The sequence below is a fragment of the Penicillium vulpinum genome, assembly GCF_028829585.1.
Source record: "Penicillium vulpinum strain IBT 29486 chromosome Unknown utg000003l_segment0_segment0, whole genome shotgun sequence".
Classification (NCBI taxonomy): Eukaryota; Fungi; Ascomycota; class Eurotiomycetes; order Eurotiales; family Aspergillaceae; genus Penicillium; species Penicillium vulpinum.
This window is the reverse complement of record NW_026643243.1, coordinates 6,320,392-6,342,577: the sequence shown is the minus strand read 5'-3', so window position 1 is coordinate 6,342,577 and position 22,186 is coordinate 6,320,392. Positions and strand designations below refer to the sequence as shown.

Here is a 22,186-nt window from a genome sequence, read left to right as displayed (position 1 = left end):
TCAGGTTGAACTCTTGAGATTGAGAGAGTGGCAGGTCGTAAGATTCTTAAGCAAAGCTAAGCAAAGGGAAAGCAAAGGCCGAGATGTACGCAAAATTAAGGTCAAAGCTCCCGAGGGGAAAGTGGAGTGATTTCTCCTCCCGGTAAATCATCAATCCTGGAGATTGACCTTTAATATATTTCCTTCTATTCAACGCTTTATACATTCTATATTCTACATTCTCCGTACTCTGTTCTATATTCTCCGTTCTCTGTTCTCCGTTTTTATTACTACAAAATATACATTGAATCCACCCTCTAACTACTCTAAGTGGTCTAGGTGAAACATCGCCTGCGCTCTAACCGCTTTAAACCGGGTTGCCCCCCGCAATACGAAAAAAACATTGAATATTGCCTGCATACATATGTATCTTTATCGTGAAAAAATGACCTGAACACCAGGGTAGGATTCAACAATGGCTGTCCCAATATCTTCCTTTTCGCCTTGGGCAGCCCATTCAATGGCCTTGATAAAAGCTGCACCGCTCTCACGCTCAAGCGGAGTCCAATGTCCAGTACGGGGAAGTAGCACAATTTGGGACCCCTGCACCAAGTAATCACCCATCCCATCAAGGCAAATCCTCGGGTCAAGAGCAATGTCATCCTTGCCCCAGAAAATGGTCGTGTTGGCTTTGAGAGCGCCCGCGGGACCTTCATCAAACAGCCCAGCTCCGCTGCTCGCCCGTCGCTTTCCAGACGCAATGCTGTGCAAGCTAGTAACTGTCTCAATGGACTTGTCCCAACGCGCCGTCGCCGCCCGATCACGGTAATAAGCCGCCATGTGCATGACATGTGTGAAGGCGCGCTCGCGGATGCTGGCGGGATAGGCCTCACCGCTGGTAGTTTTGGTATCCGATTCTGCGGCGGACGGGCCCATGGTGCTCGCCATACTGTCGGCCATGTCGAGTTGGGTATATTCGTCCTTGTTGTACGATGCGAGGTGACTACTTTTCAACAATGACCAGTTGCCTCCGGATAGGAGGTAATAGACCATTGGCGTGGGTAGCTGCATGGCAAAGACATATCCGGATAGAACGAGCTGGCGGGCGAGAGGGGCGAGAGTTCTGAGTGCTCGTAGCAGCGGGACGCGGGCGTGCAGTGGTGCACGCCAGGCGTTACTGAGCATCTTATTGGCCGAGAAGAGCAGACGATGGATATTGGATTCAACCAATTTCATCTAAATCGTTAGTTAAAATATGATATTCACCAGCGTTCTGACATACTGATGGTCCGTTGGACAGGATGAACCGATGGGCCAGGGACGGAGCTTCGGCAGCGAGGCGCATGGACAAGACACAACCCCAATCATGAGCCACAATTATGGTTCTCTTCCTGTTGCTTTCATTGCCCGAATCAACACCATATTGGGTTCGTAGCGTGATGATCAGCTCTGTCAATTTCTCTAAAACGTTTGTTGCATTATATTCTTCCAGGCTCTCTGTTCCTCCATATCCGGGAAGGTCAATCGCAACGAGCGAAACGGCCTCTTGTAAAGCAGGGTTTCCGATAATACGTCGCCAGATCGCCCAGCTATCGGGGAATCCGTGGATGAAGATGACTAATGCTTTATCGGAATTGATGGTTTCTGGTGTGTTTGGAATATCATTACTGACAAAGTGGAACTTGAACCCACTGGGCAATGTTAGAATGTGGTGAGAGAGGCCATCGAAGTCTCTAGATAAATCCCACAGGCGATCGCGAGCTAGAAAGTCAGCAAAGAACTTTCACGATGGTGGATAGCTCACCAAGCTGTAGGTCCAGTTTGTCTTTTTCAGTGGGGCGTTTGAAGTATGTGCCTTTCGCTATGGCAATGAGGCCGTATAAAAATACTGTAAAGAAGCCGTAGGCAAAGATAGCCGTGCCGCTCAAGGCACGAGATAGGGATTTGCCCATATTGGGATATTGGGATCATGTATTGAAAGGAAAGCCTAGAATGGTGAGATTAAGTCAATTATAATCTATTCGAGACAAACGGACCTCGGGAGCTTGGGCCATCCACCTGCCCACCTGGTCGATAGCGTCATGCCTGAGTCAGCCATATAAACCTCCAGCCAGCGGGGTTGATGGCGGGTACCTACATGTACATATATTGGGTACAGAGTGTACCTGATAATTTAGAATTTAGATGATCAGGATACAAATTCAGGAATGCAATCATATTATACTGTAAATTGTAGGCAGTTTACAGCTTTTCTCAATCTATTGCATACCAAACGCCGCCTCCACATGCACAAATATTATTGGTAGGAAACAGTCCAAGGGAAAGGGGTATTAACATGAATCCAAAAACAAAAAGCCATCATCTCGTCGAGGGAATATATACAGATCAAAGAACGAACCCTAGTTGTTCACGGTTGTCGTCTACCAAGCGACCATACCTGAAAAGCGAGCAAGTTAGCAGAATTCTCTTATAGAATCACAAGGTACTTACTCTAGGAGTAACCTGAAGAACCAAACCTCCAGATCCTCATTTCGCAGGGTCTGCTGTGCCCAGCGCTGACCCTGGCTGGCGATTTGAAGAGCGGCTTTTTTGCCCTCTTCTTCAGAGGTAAAGTATCGCATGCTCTCAACGTACTCATTGCCTTTCAAACTGAGAGGGACGTAATGTACCCAGGGTTTCAGCCACTCGTCGTGCCATTCGCGGAAGATAGCGATCTTGTAGACGAAGCTGTTGCTATGCAAGAAAGCGTGGAATCGCCCGCTAAAAGCGTTGCCGTCAATGTCGACCAGGAATTTATGTGCCCATGCATCTTGTTGCCCGGCTTGCTTAAACACTCCAAAGTATTCAGTTTGCGCATTGCAGTCATCCGGGTCACATTGGCCGATAAGTGTGAATTTGACATCGAAGGAGTCACGGTAGGCGTCCCGGTTTATCGCTTGTGAAACCCAGCTATCTCCCTGGCGAGCGAGAATTTTGGTAGTGCCTAAGCCGTTGACGTTGTCGACAAATTGCTGCCGATGTTGTCGGCGCCAGCCACCTGCGCGCGAAAACCCACCGGTTGTGGAGCCACGCCAGTACATTCGGTCGGTCTTGGCCTCCCACGCATAGTCCTTTTTAGTGTTGTAGGGGACCTTGTCGGCCCAGTACCAGGGACTCGGGTAAATAATGTCCTGGAAGCTGGAGATCTTGCTCTGCGAGAAAACGGGGAACAGGTCATGGACGACATCAAATGCGTTGGGTCGGTCAAAGAATCCGTATGAATAACGGAGAGAGGGGGTATTGCAGATATCAGAGGCCGCCGTGGTATTGTAGATGAAGCCAAGCTCGCCATACGCATAAGGATCAACGTCATCGGGGGGATTTTCGTCGAGTGAGCGCGCGGGGCTATCAACAGGACAAGAGATTCGGGAGTTTGTCCAGGTCGGTTGGTGTGCGAAGCGGTTGAAACGAGTGGTGCGCACCTCGTCGATGCGGTCGCCTTTGTTTAGGTCTGAAGCACGTGGGGACCAAGCATTGGTAGGAATTTTCTTGAATGCTGCGGGGATAGCGAAGTCCTTGGCTGTCTGTACCAATCGCTGGAGGTCTTCGCTAGGGAGGATCACGCGCGGCTCGTCGTGAGTGTTGAATACCAGATCCATGTCAGGCAGATATTTCACAAAAGCATTCATCATACCGGCTGTGGCATCTCGCTGCCACTTGCGATCGTCACCCCCTCCGTCCGTTAAGGACACCTTGCCGTCGCGAATCAGAACACCGATTACCGCATTGTCAAATCCAAGTGTCTCACGTGCCCGTTCGCGAATTGTGCTAGGTTTCACACCCCAGAAGGGAAGAAGGGAGTGGTAAATGGTGTCAAAATCATCGATGAGCTGTATATTTCTTGACTGGGCAAACTCGAACCATTTGTCGAAATGTGGCGGCGGGTGCATATTATAGCGGCGCTGGTATTCGCTCACAGCCTCCGCCAGGGTTTTTGATTGCCGTGACTGCGCATGGTTGAAATCCTGTTGAGCATTTCCAATCAGACGAGTGATCGGATGTTCCTTTTCGGGGAGATATGTGTTCTGCCCCGCATGGAGTTGAGGGTGCTGTATCGGTTCGGGAGGAGGCAAATCTATGGGGTTCTCTGGGGACTTCGATGATCGTAGTAGTAGGAGAGAAAGACACGCAAGAACACCGATCGCAAGTAATACGATCAACCGTTGAATGCGCATGCTGCCATTGGGGAGAGGCATGAAGAAGGAGAACGAGGCTAGGTCTTAAGGAGGGTTCTCCATAAGTCTAGAATTCCAAGGCTGACCGTGGGCTATTAACCTTCTCCGCCAAGCCTTTCTAACGTAATCGTCACAATCTACTTTGTAGGTAGTGGACGGAGTACGGAGTACTCCGTATCTGTTATATACCGTTGCAAGGATTCAAAAGACAAAGCCTATCAATAACATTATAGTATGGTCTTTTTATTTGTGTGGCCCCCAATTCTTGATGGGGCCAACCTACCAGTATGTGGCGTTGCCCAGCGGCAGGGGACAGTGTAATCTTTTCATATACGTGTCACCAAAGTGCTTCGATTACACTAATGTACATCGTACTATGGAACATCAAGAATATCTTTTAAAAATAGGAGTATATGAAAATCTTTGAAACCCTTCAAGAAGTAGCAGACTGGAGTACTCTCGAATCTATGTCAAAAGAGTACACAACACAGTTCATGCATGTACTATGGATGTATACAACCTTGGAATGAATCGGTACCCCTTGATCTTCTATCATCAAGGGGGATAAAAAAAAGGGGGCCTAATTCCATACGTTGTAGATCAATTCCTCTCAGAAAACAAGATCTAAACAATTGCAAAACAAAATATATCACAAAATATATCAAAAATCAACTCCTGTTCAATCGAACCTTAGAAGTAAGGCTATTTCCTTTTCTATAGATGGGTGGGTGAGGTTCAAGCTAAATGTTTCTATATATGACACCCCTAGAATATATATCAAGATACTAGCTAAGGGAATGAAGATTCAAAGGGACCATCTGCCATGGCTGTATAGACGCCAGGTTGTATTTCCCCACCTATACTAACATACCACCCAAGAGCATACCAAATTGAGTAAAGAAGCTGTTAAAGCCTGCAGTATGTACTTCTGCGCCTGCTTAACATGAGAATAAGCCGCAACACACAATAAGACTACCAAAGAGACATGAACAAAGTAGAACATCTTTCTGCGTTCTTGAATGGTTCCCTGTACAAGCCAAGCCTGGAGGCCCTTCTGGGAAGCAGGCCGCACGAAAAGAATGAGCAGCACCGCCAATAATATTGCGACCAGGCCACATTGGACATCCAAGTCTTGGACTCGCTTGAAGAGTAATGTACCGAATTCAGGATGGCTGGATTGCACGAAGAACAGTGTATACATCGCGGCGTGAGCCACCAGGAGGGAGACAACTGCCCGACCAAAGAGACGGTGGTACGGTGTCAATGCTGGCTGAGAAATACCGGTCAGAACAGATAGTACAGATGAGGCTGCCGGCTGAGAGATGTATGCCGGAGACATTAGAACCTGCAGTGGCAGTTGGGACAGGCCAACTTGGCCTAATGCTTTGGTCAAATGGAGGTAGTCTAGCATGCTGATGTTAACTCATTCCTCAATCCGATCAGGCGACAAAGACATACCATCTCCACTGTTCCATATTGAAAGGCCTAAAAGCCATGATAGCCACAGTCCGCAGACAAGATAGTGTCGGGTCTTTGCAGAAACCCGGGCATCCCGCTTAGCAGTGGATCTTGTAGTAAAGCGAAAAATTCGAATGGCAACAATGACCACAATAATTGACCATTGTGCGTAATACCCTCGAAGATCAAGCAGCTCTCTGCGATGCAGCTTTTCGTCTTCGGAGAGAGAAATAAACTGGTACGGCCACGACATGACAACCGAAGAATAACATAAACGAGGAGTTTTGTAGAGTCACAGGCAAATTAAGATGCTATTGAGATACAACGAGGCTCAAATAAACATGTTTAGAATGTTGATATTTGTCTCACAAATTTATTTTTGATATACTGCCAGCGAAAAATAAACAGTCCGACCATGGATGGACGGGTGGCTTCTTGCTGACAAATGAATCGCAATTGCCCTTGGGGCCACCGGGGAATCTCTCTTCAGCGCCGGCTTAGGACCCTCCCCTTTTCTCACTGCCTACATACATACGATATGTATGTAGTGTGCAGGCACTCTATCGTAGACAAATTATTTAGGTGTGTTTACATGCACCGAAGCTCTTTAGTTGTGCATTTGCTTTTGACTACCTACACTGGCTAAACGTTATGTAAAACCTCCACATTAAAAACGCCTGGAAGAAAAGGACGCTTGGCTATTCTCTAACCTGACAGGATGCCTTGTTGGGTATCGGCCGAACAAGTGCATAGTTTAAGGAGAGGTCTGCATCTCGTCCTGATTGCCACCAGCAGTAGTAGCAAAGTATCGGACATCCACATCATCATCCTCCTGCAACTTCTCTAGGCTAGGTACAACCCTTGACTGAATCAACTCCAGGCTCTGGGGTGATGGCGTGATAGGCTCTTCGGACTTCTCCACCTCAACCAGGGTCTTATCGGCTGGCAGACGGCGCAGTGTGGCGATGAGAACGGCGTAGGACTTGGCGACGTTGAAACGGATATTGGGGATTTCATCCGTCACTAGGCGTTCTAGGATAGGGAGGAGAGAGTTCTCAATAATTTCGAGGTTGACAACGGGAGTGAGGGTCTGATAATCAGCATTGATCGATGTAGTGAGGGAGGGAACTTACAGAGACGGCAAAGCATGTCGTCATGCGGTAAAGATAGTTAGGGTGTTGTCCCATGGCCATCACCTTAGGAATGATAGAAGCTTTTGACCACTCCACGCCAAATACCTCTGTCAATTTCTTCAAGTTCTCAGTGGCAGCCTCTCGGATGGAGAAGACTGTGTCTCCGAGCCAGCCCATGCAAAGATCGCTTAGCTGCTCGTCAAAGAACTCGACTCCAAGTTGACTGGCAAGAAGTGGAATGTATTCAATGATAGCAAGGCGAACACGCCATTGCTTATCCTCGGCCAGTTGAACAATGGCAGGAAGAAGAGACTGCGAGAGAAGCTGGATACCAATGACTATAAAAGGTTAGGAGGCATACTTAAAAAAAAACATCAAGGAGCGCCTACCCTTGTTAACTTGCTCGAGCTTCGAGATGATGTGCAGTCGGACGTCGGGGAATTCATCCTTAAGCATCTGGAGGAACATGGGGAGCAGGTGGGCAATAGTCCTGGACAGTCAGTACAGGTTATTGCTAGCAGATAGGCAGGATGCTTACTCCTCCTTGCCCAGGATAGGCGCGAGCCCGCTTATCTGAGTACCGAGGGAAGCCCGGACGTGCTGAGAGGGGTCAGAGACAAGGTCTTCAACGCTGGTCATGATCTCATTGAGGAGCGTGTCGCGATCGATCAAATTGCAGAACCCTGAATGTGTCAGTTAGGTATCAACCATATACCATTTGAGTCCACAACTATCGTACCAGGAATCTGGCCAGCAATTGCGGTGCGAACCTCAGCCTCTGTATCTTTAAGGAGCTTGACAAAGGCAGGTACCATGTCACGAGTGACAACCTCTTCGTGGACAGCTTTTGCGATCTGTAGACATCAGTGTTGCCCAATAGTTTGAAAATCGGTAAAGGCAATGTACCTTTTCATATCGATCTGCAACCATGTATCGAACCCTCCAGCTCTTATCCTCAAACAGATTCCGCAGCGACGTCAACAAGACGCCGTGGCTGGGTTGCTGTTCTTTGGGAATTTCCTCCGCAATCGCAATAAGAATGTCAACTGTAAGCAGACGGACGCTGTCTTGATCATCGCTCGCCAAGTATTGGAAGAGGGGAATTATTTCATCGATAACGACCTGGCTTTGCATTTCCTTGACAAACTTGGCCAGATTGTTGGCCGCCTGTCGCCGCACCATAGGAGTTTCATCATGTACCAAAGCTCCAAAATGCTGTCGGAGGCTTTGTTGCAATGTCGGAGTAGCCTTCTTGTATGGTGTGGAGTAAAGACCAGTCGCAGAGACCTTCGAGGTGAACCAGTCTGCCTTTGACAAGCGGAGGACTAGCGGGACAAAATGTTCCTCGACTTGGTTCGCCGAGAGCTGCTCGCATACCTTGTTGAGAGATTCAACGGCCTAGAACGTCAGCACAAATCTCGGAAAGTTTCAGCTGGTGTGGTACCTTCTCCCGCACCAACGGCTCCTCGATAGCCGCCAAATTCTCCAACGGGGAGAGCAACACGTGCCCGTATTCCGGGCCCCCAACATATTCTGTGAAATTGCCCAGCTCTTCACTCAGCGCAGTCAAAACTTCGTCCTCGTCCTCGACGGAATCTACCAGTGTTAGAGGGGGTGCTAGGCGATTGAAGGCTGGACAAACCATCAAGAAATGGGATTAGCTCCTCCCGAGTTCGGTCGGGTCCAAGTGCAAGCGCGATCGTGGATAGACGGTGAATGGCATTGAGTCTGAGAAGGACATCATCGTGCTAAAGAAATGTGAGCTCAATATTGTCTGCACGACTGGAGGGAGACCTACCTTCAACTCATCAATGAGCACGGCGATGGGATAGAGCTCATCGTTCTCGTTCTGGCCCTCCATTGTGGATTTGGATATGTATTAAGAAGATGCGACGTGTCCCGGTCCTGAAAGGAAAGAGGGCGGCGTTGGACCTGACAGCGATTCGGCAGAGGAGGTGTAGGAGGCAATGGGATGTCTGATAAGGATTAGTTCCGACTTCGCGAGATGACAAGGGGATGGATGGTGGTAGAGTGAGGGTGGGGTTTTGGGCCGCATGGACACCTTCAGCAGAAGCATACCTCGACAATTGAAGAGTACCCTGATCAATAGCAGATTAATAGATTTGATACAAGTTCGTAATGAGAAAAGAAAAAAGCCCCCTTCGATGATGCAGCAACTAGAACAGGGCAGTCGAGCTTTGAGTGTTTACTGGTGTAAATTACATACTGGCGGTGTACACATAAATCTTTGAATATGGAGGGGAATTACCACACTAATACCATTGTCACAAAAGAGGGGGATCTGTGGCGGTGGTGGCTTGCGGGCAGAATTTCCACCAGCGCAAGAGTCATCCAAGACTTTGGCACCGATCACTACTTTCTGAATTTCTGTACGGGCTTTCGCTGTATTCTCTCGGAATTGCCTACTTGGGTTTTGCCCTTCTTTTCCAGACATTTCGCTGATTGATACCAGAATTCGCAACTCCCACCATGCCTACTATCTCGGTCGACAAGGCCGCTCTTTTCCAAGAGTTAGGCCGAGAGTACGTCTTCTGAGGTTTGACATTGAACTGTACTGACTTCGCTGCAGGTATACTACGGAGGAGTTTGATGAGCTATGTTTCGAATTTGGTGGGTTGACCGGGAAGACTTTGCGGGGCATGACTGACTCTGAATAGGAATTGAGCTTGACGAAGATGTACATCGTCCCAACCCTGATTATAACCAATACTGATCTTTTCAGACTACAAACTCGGACCGCCCTATTGTCGATGGAAAGCAAGAACCTCCGCAACTCAAAATCGAGATCCCCGCCAACCGGTATGCATGATATCTGAAGAGAAGAAATGAAAGAGCACAGACTAAGAAAAGTTTAGATATGACTTGCTGTGCTTCGAGGGCATTGCGCTCATGTTGAACATCTTCCTGGGCCGGAACCCCCTGCCCGAGTACAAGTTGACTCAGCCGGCACAGATGGAGCAGATTATTGTCAAGGAAGATGTTAGTACTTCAACTACTACTTAGGTGGAGGGGACACCGCTGACCAAAATAGACCACGAAAATCAGACCCTACGTGGCTGGTGCAATTCTACGGAACATTAAGTTCGACCAGGCTCGTTATGCGTCCTTCATTGCTCTCCAAGACAAGCTCCATCAGAACCTGGCCAGGCAACGAACTCTGGTATCAATTGGTACCCACGATTTGGACACTGTGAAGGGTCCCTTCACTTATGAGGCTCTTCCTCCCAAGGACATCAAGTTTATCCCATTGAACCAGACCCAGGAGATGGATGGCGAGGAATTGATGAACTTCTATGAGAAGCACCAACAGCTAGGCAAATACCTGCACATCATTCGCGACTCTCCAGTCTACCCAGTCATCTACGACTCCAACCGGACTGTTTGCTCTCTGCCACCCATTATCAACGGCGACCACTCAAAGATCAGCCTGAACACAACCAATGTTTTCATTGAGATCACAGCCCTCGATAAGACAAAGTTGGATATTGTGAACAAGATGATGGTCACCATGTTCTCCCAATACACCCTGGAGCCGTTCACCATCGAGCCTGTCCAGATTGTGTCTGAGCACAACAACGAAACTCGCGTCACCCCCGACCTCGCTCCCCGCACCGCTCAGGCTGAAGTCTCGTACATCAACCAGTGCTGTGGCTTGAACCTTAGCCCCGCCGAGATCTGTACTCTTCTCACAAAGATGGCCTTCCGTGCTAAGCCTTCGACCACTTCTCCAGACACCATCAACGTGGAAATTCCCCCAACCCGTGCCGATGTTCTTCACCAGTGTGATATCATGGAGGATGTGGCCATTGCTTATGGCTTCAACTCACTGCCCCGTGGATTTCCCGACATCTCCGGCACGGTTGCTCAACCTCTCCCCATTAACAAGCTTTCTGATATTGTTCGTGTGGAGACTGCCTTGGCTGGTTGGTCAGAGGTGTTGCCATTGATTCTGTGCTCGCATGATGAGAACTTTGGCTGGTTGAACCGCAAGGATGACGGAAACACCGCCGTCAAGCTGGCCAATCCCAAGACCCTTGAGTTCCAGGTTGTCCGCACTAGCCTGCTCCCGGGTCTGCTCAAGACCATCCGTGAGAACAAGCACCACTCTGTTCCCATGAAGATCTTCGAGGTCAGCGATGTTGCCTTCAAGGATCTGTCTCTGGAGCGTAAGAGCCGCAACGAGAGACATTTTGCTGCTGCCTTCTACGGTAAGACTAGTGGATTCGAGATTGTTCACGGTCTTCTTGATCGTATCATGGCCATGCTTAAGACCAACTTCCTCGCCGAGGGCGAGACCCCCACTGGCGACTCCCAGTACTATATCAAGGAACTAGATGGTGTGTACCCCCTCGAACCTGACTGAGATATTTGCTAACAGTGTAGATCCCACCTATTTCCCCGGCCACGCTGCTTCCATCCACGTCCGTATTGGCGGCAAGGACCAGGTCATTGGCTCCTTCGGTATTCTGCACCCTACTGTACTGGAGAAGTACGAGTTGAAGTACCCAGTCAGTACTCTGGAGCTGAATGTTGAGGCGTTCATGTAGAGCAAGCGGGCCTACAGATGAGGGATTGTTTTTCTGATTAGAGTTATGACCAAAAGCAAAAAAAAGTAAATAAATCCAAGAAGATCCCAGTAAATGACATGTCAGAAAAAGCCTTGCCTTATCATTGCGTAGAGTGCCTTCAATATAGAGTACAAGTCGTGCGGCAAGAATATGTAATTGAACATAAAGTACAAAAGGGGGTATTCGAAAGGAACAGTTTAAGCTGCCAAAAGAGAGTTTTCAAGCCTTGTGGCCGTAGCTTTGGCAAAAGTAAGTAACGTAAAAGGTGTATCACCACACTGTAGTGCTAATGATAGTTAAAGGGTATTGGCAAGACTACTTCTGTCCATCATCGAGCCGCTGACCGCGGGAAGAATAATAGTTGGTCTGCTTGATGTGCCTGGCCTTGCCAGTTTGTTCATCGTAAATGCCAAATCCATGGATTGCGGCGTTGGGTGGTGTGTAAACTGATCAATTAGCCTTGACTCCATTCGTTTCACGAAGGGTAGCATACGATGGAGTGAGATAGCAAAATTGTCCTGATCTGGATTGGATATCCGATGCAGACCAAGCTTGTCAGACATGTAGGTGACCTGGTTTTCGCTGTAGATTGTCTGCTTGGTGAGCTGTGGTGGTGAGATTTGCCCATTCTCGATCTGCTCTTGGTCGGGCCATGAGTACAGATCTTCTTGCAGTTTGCCTTTTAGGATCTATTCCAAATTAGCTTCTATCTATCTGTCGAATCAAGGAGGACGTACCTTCATCACGCAGTGTGCGTTGGCATGGTCATGAATCGTGCTCCCTTTACCAGGGCTCCATACGAGAATCAGCTGAACGAGTTAGCCAAGCAATCATTGAGGGGTGACAATTGCTGTACCAAATTGCTCTTTCCGTTTCCCTCATCAATCAGATTTCTTGTATATGTCCTGCTGGCATCTCCTAATGCATATTCGGCCCATTCATCCGAATTCGAAACGTATTTCTCCATCAATAGTTGTATCTCCATGGGATCGACATCGCTAGAATCAAGACCCGAGCTTGGACCTAGCACTGAGCTAAGGTCCTCCACGAGCTTCTCAAAGGCAGGCTTCTCGGTGATCGATTCGGATTCATTGAGGAATGGCATAATGAAAGAGTGTTGTGCTGGGCGTGTTTGGGATGGGATCTAGTATGTATGCAATGAGAAGGAAGCCGGTATCGGAAGTTGGCCGAATGGCGAAATCGAGAGTGTATCCACCACAATAAAAATACAAACTAAGATAGGAGGGTGCACAATACGTGTATTTTCATTATGAATTTCGAGACCAAGTAGAGTAATTCAATGTTCACAGTAGGTTCACGGATATGTAGTTGGCCGTTGTTCAGCAATTTGGCTACGATAGCGATAAGGAATTATGCCTCAGGCGGACAATGACATAATTGCCCTCGTCGCCTTAGGCGCACACCCCGCCCTGACTAAAAACTGCGGTGCCACAATTCAAAGATTGTCGCCGCAAGTGCATTTCTCCTTCAAAAGTTGTCGCTCAACCCGCTGGTTCTTAGCGAGGGACATACATTAAGTCCCTTCGTACTAGGGATTTTCAATCGTTTTTTCTATTGATTTTTTGATTGCTCGGTCAAACCGCCAAAATGTCGACCACTATTGAAAAGGTGAGTGCGGTTAAGATTTTTGAGCATAGCATCAAACAAATTACTAACAATGCTTGTGAACAGATCAAGGAGGTCGAGTCTGAGATGGCTCGGACTCAAAAAAACAAGAACACCTCGTATCATTTGGGTACGCGCACACCAACGACTTTTTACCGATGACGTCTTCTGACAACATGCAGGACAACTGAAGGCGAAGCTTGCTAAGCTCAAGCGTGAACTTCTCACCCCGACTGGAGGTGGTGGCGGTGGTGGATGTGCGTATTTCGAGACCTGAACACTCTTCTAGATGCTAACTTGAGATTAGCTGGCTTCGATGTTGCCCGTACTGGTGTGGCCAGTGTGTAAGTTACCCCGAAAAGATTCCAATCGCATGTGCTTACAAGTGCAGTGGCTTCATTGGCTTCCCTTCCGTCGGCAAGAGTACACTGATGAATAAACTGACTGGCCAACATTCGGAAGGTTAGTTAGGACCTCCCTAACAAATGACAAACGGTTTCTCTAACACACTCTAGCCGCGGCTTACGAATTCACAACCCTCACGACTGTCCCCGGCCAAGTTATGTACAATGGCGCCAAAATTCAGATTCTCGATCTTCCAGGTATTATCGAAGGTGCCAAAGACGGCAAGGGTCGTGGTCGACAGGTTATTGCGGTGGCCAAGACTTGCAACCTCATTTTCATCGTCCTTGACGTGAACAAGCCATTGGTTGACAAACGAGTCATCGAGAACGAATTGGAGGGCTTTGGAATTCGCATCAACAAGAAGCCTCCCAATATTGTGTTCAGGAAGAAGGACAAGGGTGGTATCGCCATCACGAGCACTCAGCCATTGACTCATATCGACAACGACGTAAGCTCGATTTCTCACATATCTAGGTAGTCTTTGATGATTACTAACAGATCCCAGGAAATCAAAGCTGTAATGAACGAGTATAAGATTTCGTCCGCTGATATCTCTATCCGATGTGATGCCACTATTGACGACCTGATTGATGTCCTGGAAGCCAAGAGCCGCAGTTACATCCCCGTCGTTTATGCGCTGAACAAGATCGATGCTATTTCCATCGAAGAGTTGGATCTGCTGTACCGGATTCCTGATGCCTGCCCAATCAGCTCGGAGCATGGATGGAACGTCGACGAGCTGATGGAGATGATGTGGGATAAGCTCAAGCTGCGCAGAATCTACACGAAACCCAAGGGCAGAGCGCCCGACTATTCAGCACCTGTCGTGCTGCGGTCCTACGCATGCACAGTCGAAAATTTCGTAAGCATTGCCCTCAATTCTTCTTACGAACTATACTAACGAAACAGTGTGACGCTATTCACCGCACAATTAAGGACGATTTCAAGCACGCCATTGTGTATGGTCGCTCAGTGAAGCACCAGCCGCAGCGAGTCGGTCTTTCGCATGAGCTTGCTGATGAAGATATCGGTAATTCTACCCAAAGAAGAAACATGAAACATGAATTTCAAAACTGACCAGCTACAGTGTCGATCGTCAAGCGATAAAGGATTTATGTCAGCTCCTTGACCCTCATAGCCCGAAGCGTCGAGATGATCCAAGCGCTGGGGTGGTCTGTGCCAGCATGTCTTTGCGCCTCCGCGATCTGACAGGCAGTTTCTGGGACATCCGTAAGACGCCACTGGATCCGAGCGTTGTTGGATAGACTCGTTCACAGCAACATAATTAGAGGGGAAGTCTTTCGAGTCTACCTTTTGACATTGATCAAAATTAGTAGTTATGCACAACGCTGATTTTTGGTCTTGTATCTCAAAGGTATAGTTTGACTTGATTCGATGAACTCAAGTTAGGCTTCAGTGGTTACACAAGCCCAGGGGCACGCACGAGGCGAAAAGCCATGGGTCTTTCTGATATATCCCTTGGCAACTTTGGTAGTTTGTGGCCCTTGAAAACGATTAGTCTATATTGTTATGATTACCCTTTATTTCTCAGGTTTTCTTTCTTTTGTCCATCAGCGTCCGCAAAAAAGTTCAGATCTTTCAAGGAATTCTTTTTCTCAAAAAAATAGAAGCCATTATAAACGGTCTGCTTGTTCTTACCCACAATTTCAATCGGGGAAAAAAGCCACGAATTGCTTTTTCCATATAATGAAATATTTATCATGTTAGACCAATCGGACCCCTGGCAAAGTCGTATTATTTCAGTGCTTGAAAATTGATGCAGCATCATGCGACTCCTTATCGCCCTGTACATAGTATAGACTCTTACGACGTACAGATCCGAGGACGCACAATTTATTTTCGATGATATTCCGATTGGCATGTTCCCCTTGCCATTACTTCCCGTCCTGCACAGCATCCTTGCCAGTAATTCTAATTTTTATAAGATTTTCGCCGGTGGCTTGATTTCTTTGTTCGCGTTGCTTTTTCTCTCCCCAATTTTTACTTTCGAGGCTGACGAATCAGGCCATAAAAGGTCTAGGCCTCTATGTTTGCTAATGCCGATCACAATCCCTCTAGCTGTCAGTTAAAAAGCTCCGGGCGAAAAACGAACTCGATAGCTTCGACGGAAGAGCCGGAAGGGTAATTATGGTGTGCATACTTCGTACTCCATACTGTGCAGAGAAGGGCCGCGACTCAACGCACTGACCTACTCCTAATAGCTTAACGGTGATCATGACGGGGTCTCGTATATTCGAAAGCCACAGGAGCTTCGGGTTGCAAGCATTATGTGTTTACGGAATAATAAACCCGGCATTACCAGTCTAGCTTCCGATAGGCTCAAAGGGGGGTAAATTACTGTATTATCTCGAGAATGATAGGGGGAGAGATCCAAATGGATCTGTCAACTGACTAGCACGTTTTTTTTCTCCCTCTTAGCTTCTAATCTCTTAGCTTTTGGCTTGCAACTACATAATACTTACCGAAATTTGAGGGTGGGAAAAAAGGACAGATCTGCACCTGCACAGGATTTACATGCAAACTACCAAAATATTTCAACCAACCAGAAAAAAGCAAAAAGTGAGGCAAGGTACTAGAAATGACTTCATGAAAACAAGCGGTGAATGAGAGATATTGGTCGAATTGCAAACGTTTATCTGATTAATTTCTATCCACTTGAAACAGGTATATTCTAAGCACGGAGTACATTAATTGCCCAATAGGAAGTTCTTAAAGTTCTACTGAAGTCTGGTACACTACTGAATATTTCTCATGAACCTCTCTGCGGAGACACAAAACAGTTCTAGTGAGGTGGAGTATCTCCCGCAAATCGCCGATTTAGTGAAAAACGAGAAAGAGGGGGGGGGTTGTTCACTATCTGGTCCGTTCTCAGATGCAAGATCGGCGTACGGAGGGTGTAGATTATGAGTTTTCTGGGTACTCCGTGCTCCGTATATGTTGTATATAGTACGGAAGTACTCCGTAGTTGGTAACCCTCTTCATCAGGTGACTGTGATGGCACCGATTGCCCGCATGCCTTTAACGTACTGTTGTACATTTTGCTCTCGTGGAGGATCCATCGGTCATCCCCGTCGCATTGCATTGCATGAGCCATGCTCTTCCCCGGAGTAGCGAAGCATTCTTACTCGATATGATTTTCCTTGGTCTTCTACGGTGTACGGAGTAGATACTTGTTTTTACTAGCAACATACCTAAAATGAGTATTCATCCATGGCACCATACTCATTTTAATTTCTATATAGACAATTCTATTAATTCTGTACAATTTTTGACTTCCCGGAGATGCCTCGGACAAAATTAAAATTGCAACAGGTCTGTCAAATCGGTACCTGACTCGAGTAACACTAAACCCCTTGTATACCCTACCGGTTGTGTACCCCGAGGGTAAAACAGGGGAAATTTCTCAAAATGACAGCCAAGAATGACAGACTAAATTGAAAGAAGCAAATATACGAATTGACCCGGGAATTTTAATGTTGACCGGTCTAGACTTGTTCCTGCTCCTTCGCCGAAATGGCGGAAACAAGTGAAAAGCAAGGCTTGCCCTAAAAAAGATAGAAATCTCTCCAATGGCGTCAGCGTACTTGGATCTATCCCCGATTGCCCCCTAACAAAGTCCATACTGTTGTAATCAAAAACTGCTAAAATTAAACTATTTGAATTTTTGTCACACATTTCTTTTTTTTCCTTTGATTTAATTGGTGTAAAGCAAAAAATATGACGGCAACAAGCATAATGATTGGTACTCGACCAAATCACGGAGTGGACTGTCAAGCATACGAATTGAAGCCCTCCTGCAGTGTTGGGGATTATTTGTCAGAACCCTCTAGTTAATACCTTTGTCTTTCCAAGGGTTTTTGTGTTTCTTTTCCTTTCTTTGCTTTTGCTTGATTCATCGTCCAAACAGATTCAATCCCAGGTTTCGAGAACGAATCTTTCCACTGCCCGTAATAACGTAGGCGGATTTCACATTCGGCTTCCTCGTGGTTAAGTCGAACAAGCGGGGTCTTTGATACATACATATTTGGGTAGTATCCAGCTAGACCGCGTCCAAAAGAGACATACCCGTTCTATGGAAGAGTATATTATATATTGTCAAATCCCGGGGATAGTACTTTTGTACTACCTAGATAGTTAATCTACACTCCCCCTCCCATTGTTCTATGCTCTATAGTCTATATCTAGGTATATCTATTCTCTTATCCAAACCCTTACCCTCTCAATTGAACTTCAAGATGCAACATATGCAAAGAAATGTTGAAGGTTCCCGGGCCGGAGGGGACCGCAGTGGGTCGTAGTGGAGAAGAGACGAGGGCTGGACTTTAGCGCCAAAAAATCACATCGCAAGGGAAAGTTCCCCCTCTTTTCCCCAACCAAGAGATGCTCTTTTACGACTTGTGATAGGACAACTCTCCAACCTCCTGTTCGGCCCTTGTAATAGATGGGACCAGGTCGTATCAACCGCAGGGCAATGGAGACAGTGGATTCGTCCATACAAAGATCGTCCTTGCTGCTCCTCATTTGCTCATTTTTAGCCGTGTCATCTCTCGTGGATGTCTGATGCGGTTCATATCCTGAACTTCGAAGGTTCGGATCCGTCTTCCCACATGACCTTACCCCAATCCGGTAATATTTCCTTCTATGGATTCTGTTTGATCCAATCTATTATGTAGGGATTTGCTCTCCATTTGTTCTCTCTCTCCTCTCTGTCTCTCGGCCCCCTCTGGTCTACCGTATGATTTGTGTTCACTAGATATCAAGATCCCTCGGACCCGGTTTCTTCACCTCCACAACGTGAACCGTGCCCCCCAAAATACACCCTATGGGGACATGGATTTGGATCTTGACTCTCTGATTCAACGGTTTGCTTTTTGACCCAAATGAAGATATCCCCAATGAATACGCTTTCTACGGGAGTAGTCAATTGTTTGCCTGCCGCTATCCTCTTCCCGATTCACCCTGATCGCCGTCTTCGCCTGCGATGTGCAAGGGTGTTAATGCGGGCTTTAGGTTCAGCGGTTTATCGATCCGCTACCCGGCTCTGAGCAAATCAACTAAGAACTTGGGCTGCGCTTTGAACGAACTTCGTTCTTCTCCCACAGATGATCAACCCTGATTTGACCCAAAATAAAAATTCTTGGGCGAGACCCTCAGCCTCGCTAAAGCGAGGCGAGAACGGTCAGCCACTGCGAAGGACTATACATGTCAAACATCAACATTGAAGGTTTGGAGTGAAAATACTGAACGGTCACGCTGTTATACCTCTATTTTTCAGCACAACCCATGCTTACCTATATTGAACGCTATGCTGGATCTATATCGAATACCAACCAGATCATATTGCCAGTATACAACATACCCATAGCGTCGAGTCTACCATCCTGGTTGGAAGGTCATACGGGATGAAAATAAGAGAGAAAAAAAAAAGAAAACAAAAATCCCAAAAAAACAAGAGTAAACCGCGTTAGCCCTGAGAACGAAGATTTCCATACCTTTACACTGTAATACGAGAAACGAATTGGGCCTGACGAGATGCAACCCCTGCCGCTATATATCGCACGTCCAACCAACCACACGCCGTTCTCCCTCTATTAACAGGGATTATTTTGAAATTGCGCAAAATTAAAATTGTTGTATTCTTAGTATTCTTATTATCCTTTTTTTTTTTTTTTTTTTTTTTTCAAAAAAACCAAAAATCTATTTGTTTTTTATCAAGGATTTTTCTCGTTCGGATGGACTTTTTCATTGTATTAACCAATCACCAACCAGGTCGGCTGGATAACTCTCGGGGGAAGGTTATCATGGATTTCTCCGGACGGTCTTTCTCGTGCCAGTTGCAATCGAGATTCATAGTCGTTCTGTCAAATCCACGCGATACTGATCGTCCTACTGATTTTCCTTTTAACCCCATTGCCTTACCCGCATGCTCTTTTACCTTCTTGCATATTGTATACTTTTTATACACTTCCCACCCTTCTACTTACCTTGCCCTAGGTAGTTTATAGAGCTACCCTCTCGGGACATTACTCTCTATCTTGAGTAATTTTATACAGGTCTACAGAAGCAGTGGAACATGCATCAGATTTTATTGTCTTACCCTTAGATTGTTTCATTGTTCCCCGGGATTTCTTTTTGTCTCTCTTTCTTTGATTTCCTCTCGAACCTATCACGACAAAAAAACCCCCCACCAAAGAAAAGCCCTATCTCCATTGTTTTTGAGATCCATTGTCCATGGAGGAGCCCACCATGGACACGGAGGCTCATCATGTGCCAGAGGGTGAATACCCACATTCGCCATGGGTAGAGATAGGCACATTTGCTTCTCCCCAGCACTCGCCTCCCATGCAAGAATATAGTGCGTTTGACTACAGCCAGTCGCAGCTCATGGCCGTAGACTCGTATGGCATGTCAATACCGCCTCCTTACGCCTCGATGCCACTGCCTATGCCTTCGCATTCCTGGCCCAGTATGCTCACAACACACTCGCCGTTTGCTGCACCTGGATTACCTGTTTCCACTCCGACATCGGTGTCGCCTTCAACTCCCATGCCTCCGGTGCGGAAGACCTCAACTGGAGGGTCTACACCGCGCAGGACACTGACCGACGATGACCGCCGACAAATGTGCATATATCACGAGGAAAACAAGACTGCAAAGCAAACTGATATTGGAGGTAAATATATTCTCTTTATCTGGGCTGAAGGACTAGGCTGACCTTATGTGCAGCATTGTTTGGAGTTGAGCGAAGGTATCATTACAATCTCGTTTTATTCGATTCAAAAAGTTCAACCTAACATGTAATAGCACTGTTTCCAAAGTTCTTCGCCAGAAGGAAAAGTACTTGAACCCTGAAGATGGGAGCCGATCTCCCATCAAACGGGCCAAGGGCAGAGTCCCTGATATTGAGAAAGCTCTATCCAACTGGGCAAGGAACTACCAGCGCCAAGGATATCCCCTGAATGATGAAATGATCAAAGAGAAAGCACTCTTCTTCGCTAGTACCTGCGGTTGCCCTGAAGGCAAGGAAAAGGTCTGCACTACAGCCTGGCTCGAAAAATTCAAGCATAAAAACAATCTCCTCGGTGCAAAAGTGCGCAGAGGATCTACCGAAATTCGCAGCGGATCGAACAGTCCAACCCATCTCAATACCGACTTTGGATCTGCTCTTCAAAGTCCCACCGGACCCTCGCCTACATCTCCGGTTGATGGCTTCGGATCCCCATTATCCCCAGCTAGCCAAGAAGGATTCAAACGAGACATTACCGAACTACCCGATCTGACAGGTGGGTACCAACACGGGTATTCCAAGAGTACAACCTCGCTCGACACTTCGTCGGCGGGTATGATCAGCCCAACATCCACGTTGGTCTCCGACAGCCCTTTCACACCGACAAGCCAATCCCGCCTCCCAGCTGCCAACAGCAACCGCCCACGCAGCCAGACGTTCCCACTTGTCCCCATTGATCCAAGCCTCCTATCGAGTGATGAACTTGCAGACCCACAGCGCCAAAAGCGCGAACTCCAACAATCACTTTCGGTCTCCATCTTGGAATCCCCCGTGGAAATGGACGACACCAATTCCGTCATGTGTCCGATCCACCAGACAAACGTCATCAAGCGCAATCGAAGCAACCCCGAAATCAAGACCATGTCCATGCCGCCACCATCAAAGTCTACTACCATCTCGCCAATCAGCTCTCCTGGATCACCGACGCAGGACGAAGCTCGTCGCGCCCTGGAACTCGTTATTAACTACTTCGACCATCAGCCTGCTGGCCTCGCCGCACAGGAGTACATGACTATCGGAAAGCTTATGGAGAGACTTGAGCTTGCCAAGAGCCAGGCTGGGTTTCTGTTGGGTGGCTTGCCGCGCATTGATGAACATGAGGATATTCCAACTATCCCACGTGTGACGAAGAAGAGAAGCATCCACAATTTGGGATGAGCGCTTGAACAATTGCATTTAGCATATCGTCCCTCTTTTTTTTTTTTTTTTTTTTTGCATTTATTTCCCCCCTTTGTTTTTGCATCATCCCTCCCCCATCCCCAACATTATCTGCTTTACTGTGATTCGTGATTCCCCCATTTTATCTTTCTTCCTTTCCTTCATTCGGTGGTTCATTTGCTTATTCTGTTCATTTTTGTTTTTCACACTTGTACGAACGTCTCTTTATATCCATCCCTTATCTCTCCTACCAGCAATGGCAAGGAGATATAAAACCTGGGCAACCAAACAAAAAACATACACATATCCAGAGGGCGACCTCTATTTTCTTTGGAACTGTTGACGGATTTGGGAATAGGCGTACATACGCCCTGGAATTCCCAGTCTGGACGAGGTGGATGCATATGGATTAATGCACACATGGCAATGTGTGATGGTACACGGATTTGGGATCATCGGCCTTGGACTTGGACTGGGGAGTTTGCCGCTTGCTTTCTTCTTCGGGTTTTTTGCTTTTTTTTTTGTTTTTTTTTTCTTTCCCTTGCTGTTGGTTTGCTATATTCCCTCACCCCCCTGTACTGCATCTCTTTCTTACACTCCTTTCATATTATTTTTTTTTTTTTCCCTTTTCAAAAACTGGGCTGCTCACGCGGAAAGAACATAATTTGGGTTCACATATACATGAACCATGTCAGATTAGTTTTGCCTATTATTATACCCCCCATATCTACAATCACATCTCTTCTATTTTTAAGTTTGGGACTTATGGTCATATGTAGGGCATATCTCATTAATTAAGTCTGGTAATAAAAACAA

The 22,186-nt window shown here is 47.0% G+C and overlaps 8 protein-coding genes across 8 annotated transcripts; 3 read left to right on the top strand and 5 right to left on the bottom strand.

The window, feature by feature from the left end:
- Nucleotides 1–411: 411 nt before the first annotated feature.
- On the bottom strand, nt 412–1,931 carry N7479_007428 (alpha/beta fold hydrolase; the record flags this gene model as incomplete). Its single annotated transcript, XM_057255122.1, has 3 exons — nt 412–1,215; nt 1,262–1,740; nt 1,784–1,931. The coding sequence occupies 3 exons, from the start codon at nt 1,929–1,931 to the stop codon at nt 412–414; spliced, it is 1,431 nt and encodes a 476-aa protein (XP_057108984.1).
- A 433-nt stretch (nt 1,932–2,364) lies between these two features.
- On the bottom strand, nt 2,365–4,214 carry N7479_007427 (putative capsule-associated protein CAP1; the record flags this gene model as incomplete). Its single annotated transcript, XM_057255121.1, has 2 exons — nt 2,365–2,416; nt 2,470–4,214. 2 exons carry the CDS (start codon nt 4,212–4,214, stop codon nt 2,365–2,367), a joined length of 1,797 nt encoding a protein of 598 aa, XP_057108983.1.
- An 841-nt stretch (nt 4,215–5,055) lies between these two features.
- Nucleotides 5,056–5,904, bottom strand: N7479_007426 (ferric reductase-like transmembrane domain-containing protein; the record flags this gene model as incomplete). The annotated part of the gene is made up of 2 exons (XM_057255120.1): nt 5,056–5,597; nt 5,652–5,904. 2 exons carry the CDS (start codon nt 5,902–5,904, stop codon nt 5,056–5,058), a joined length of 795 nt encoding a protein of 264 aa, XP_057108982.1.
- A 501-nt stretch (nt 5,905–6,405) lies between these two features.
- N7479_007425 (protein phosphatase 2A structural subunit TPD3) lies at nt 6,406–8,645 on the bottom strand (the record flags this gene model as incomplete). Its single annotated transcript, XM_057255119.1, has 9 exons — nt 6,406–6,741; nt 6,785–7,122; nt 7,174–7,274; nt 7,323–7,467; nt 7,524–7,638; nt 7,691–8,182; nt 8,229–8,380; nt 8,427–8,532; nt 8,583–8,645. 9 exons carry the CDS (start codon nt 8,643–8,645, stop codon nt 6,406–6,408), a joined length of 1,848 nt encoding a protein of 615 aa, XP_057108981.1.
- Nucleotides 8,646–9,274: 629 nt separating this feature from the next.
- N7479_007424 (phenylalanine--tRNA ligase subunit beta) lies at nt 9,275–11,352 on the top strand (the record flags this gene model as incomplete). The annotated part of the gene is made up of 7 exons (XM_057255118.1): nt 9,275–9,327; nt 9,375–9,415; nt 9,463–9,482; nt 9,528–9,604; nt 9,661–9,784; nt 9,837–11,142; nt 11,189–11,352. The coding sequence occupies 7 exons, from the start codon at nt 9,275–9,277 to the stop codon at nt 11,350–11,352; spliced, it is 1,785 nt and encodes a 594-aa protein (XP_057108980.1).
- Nucleotides 11,353–11,688: 336 nt separating this feature from the next.
- On the bottom strand, nt 11,689–12,478 carry N7479_007423 (putative cysteine dioxygenase Cdo1; the record flags this gene model as incomplete). Its single annotated transcript, XM_057255117.1, has 4 exons — nt 11,689–11,819; nt 11,867–12,062; nt 12,111–12,182; nt 12,230–12,478. The coding sequence occupies 4 exons, from the start codon at nt 12,476–12,478 to the stop codon at nt 11,689–11,691; spliced, it is 648 nt and encodes a 215-aa protein (XP_057108979.1).
- A 503-nt stretch (nt 12,479–12,981) lies between these two features.
- N7479_007422 (GTP-binding protein RBG1) lies at nt 12,982–14,511 on the top strand (the record flags this gene model as incomplete). The annotated part of the gene is made up of 9 exons (XM_057255116.1): nt 12,982–13,002; nt 13,066–13,129; nt 13,182–13,256; nt 13,307–13,343; nt 13,391–13,461; nt 13,515–13,852; nt 13,910–14,266; nt 14,314–14,434; nt 14,492–14,511. 9 exons carry the CDS (start codon nt 12,982–12,984, stop codon nt 14,509–14,511), a joined length of 1,104 nt encoding a protein of 367 aa, XP_057108978.1.
- A 5,145-nt stretch (nt 14,512–19,656) lies between these two features.
- Nucleotides 19,657–21,370, top strand: N7479_007421 (DNA binding HTH domain Psq-type; the record flags this gene model as incomplete). The annotated part of the gene is made up of 3 exons (XM_057255115.1): nt 19,657–20,098; nt 20,152–20,173; nt 20,230–21,370. 3 exons carry the CDS (start codon nt 19,657–19,659, stop codon nt 21,368–21,370), a joined length of 1,605 nt encoding a protein of 534 aa, XP_057108977.1.
- Between the last annotated feature and the right edge of the window lie 816 nt (nt 21,371–22,186).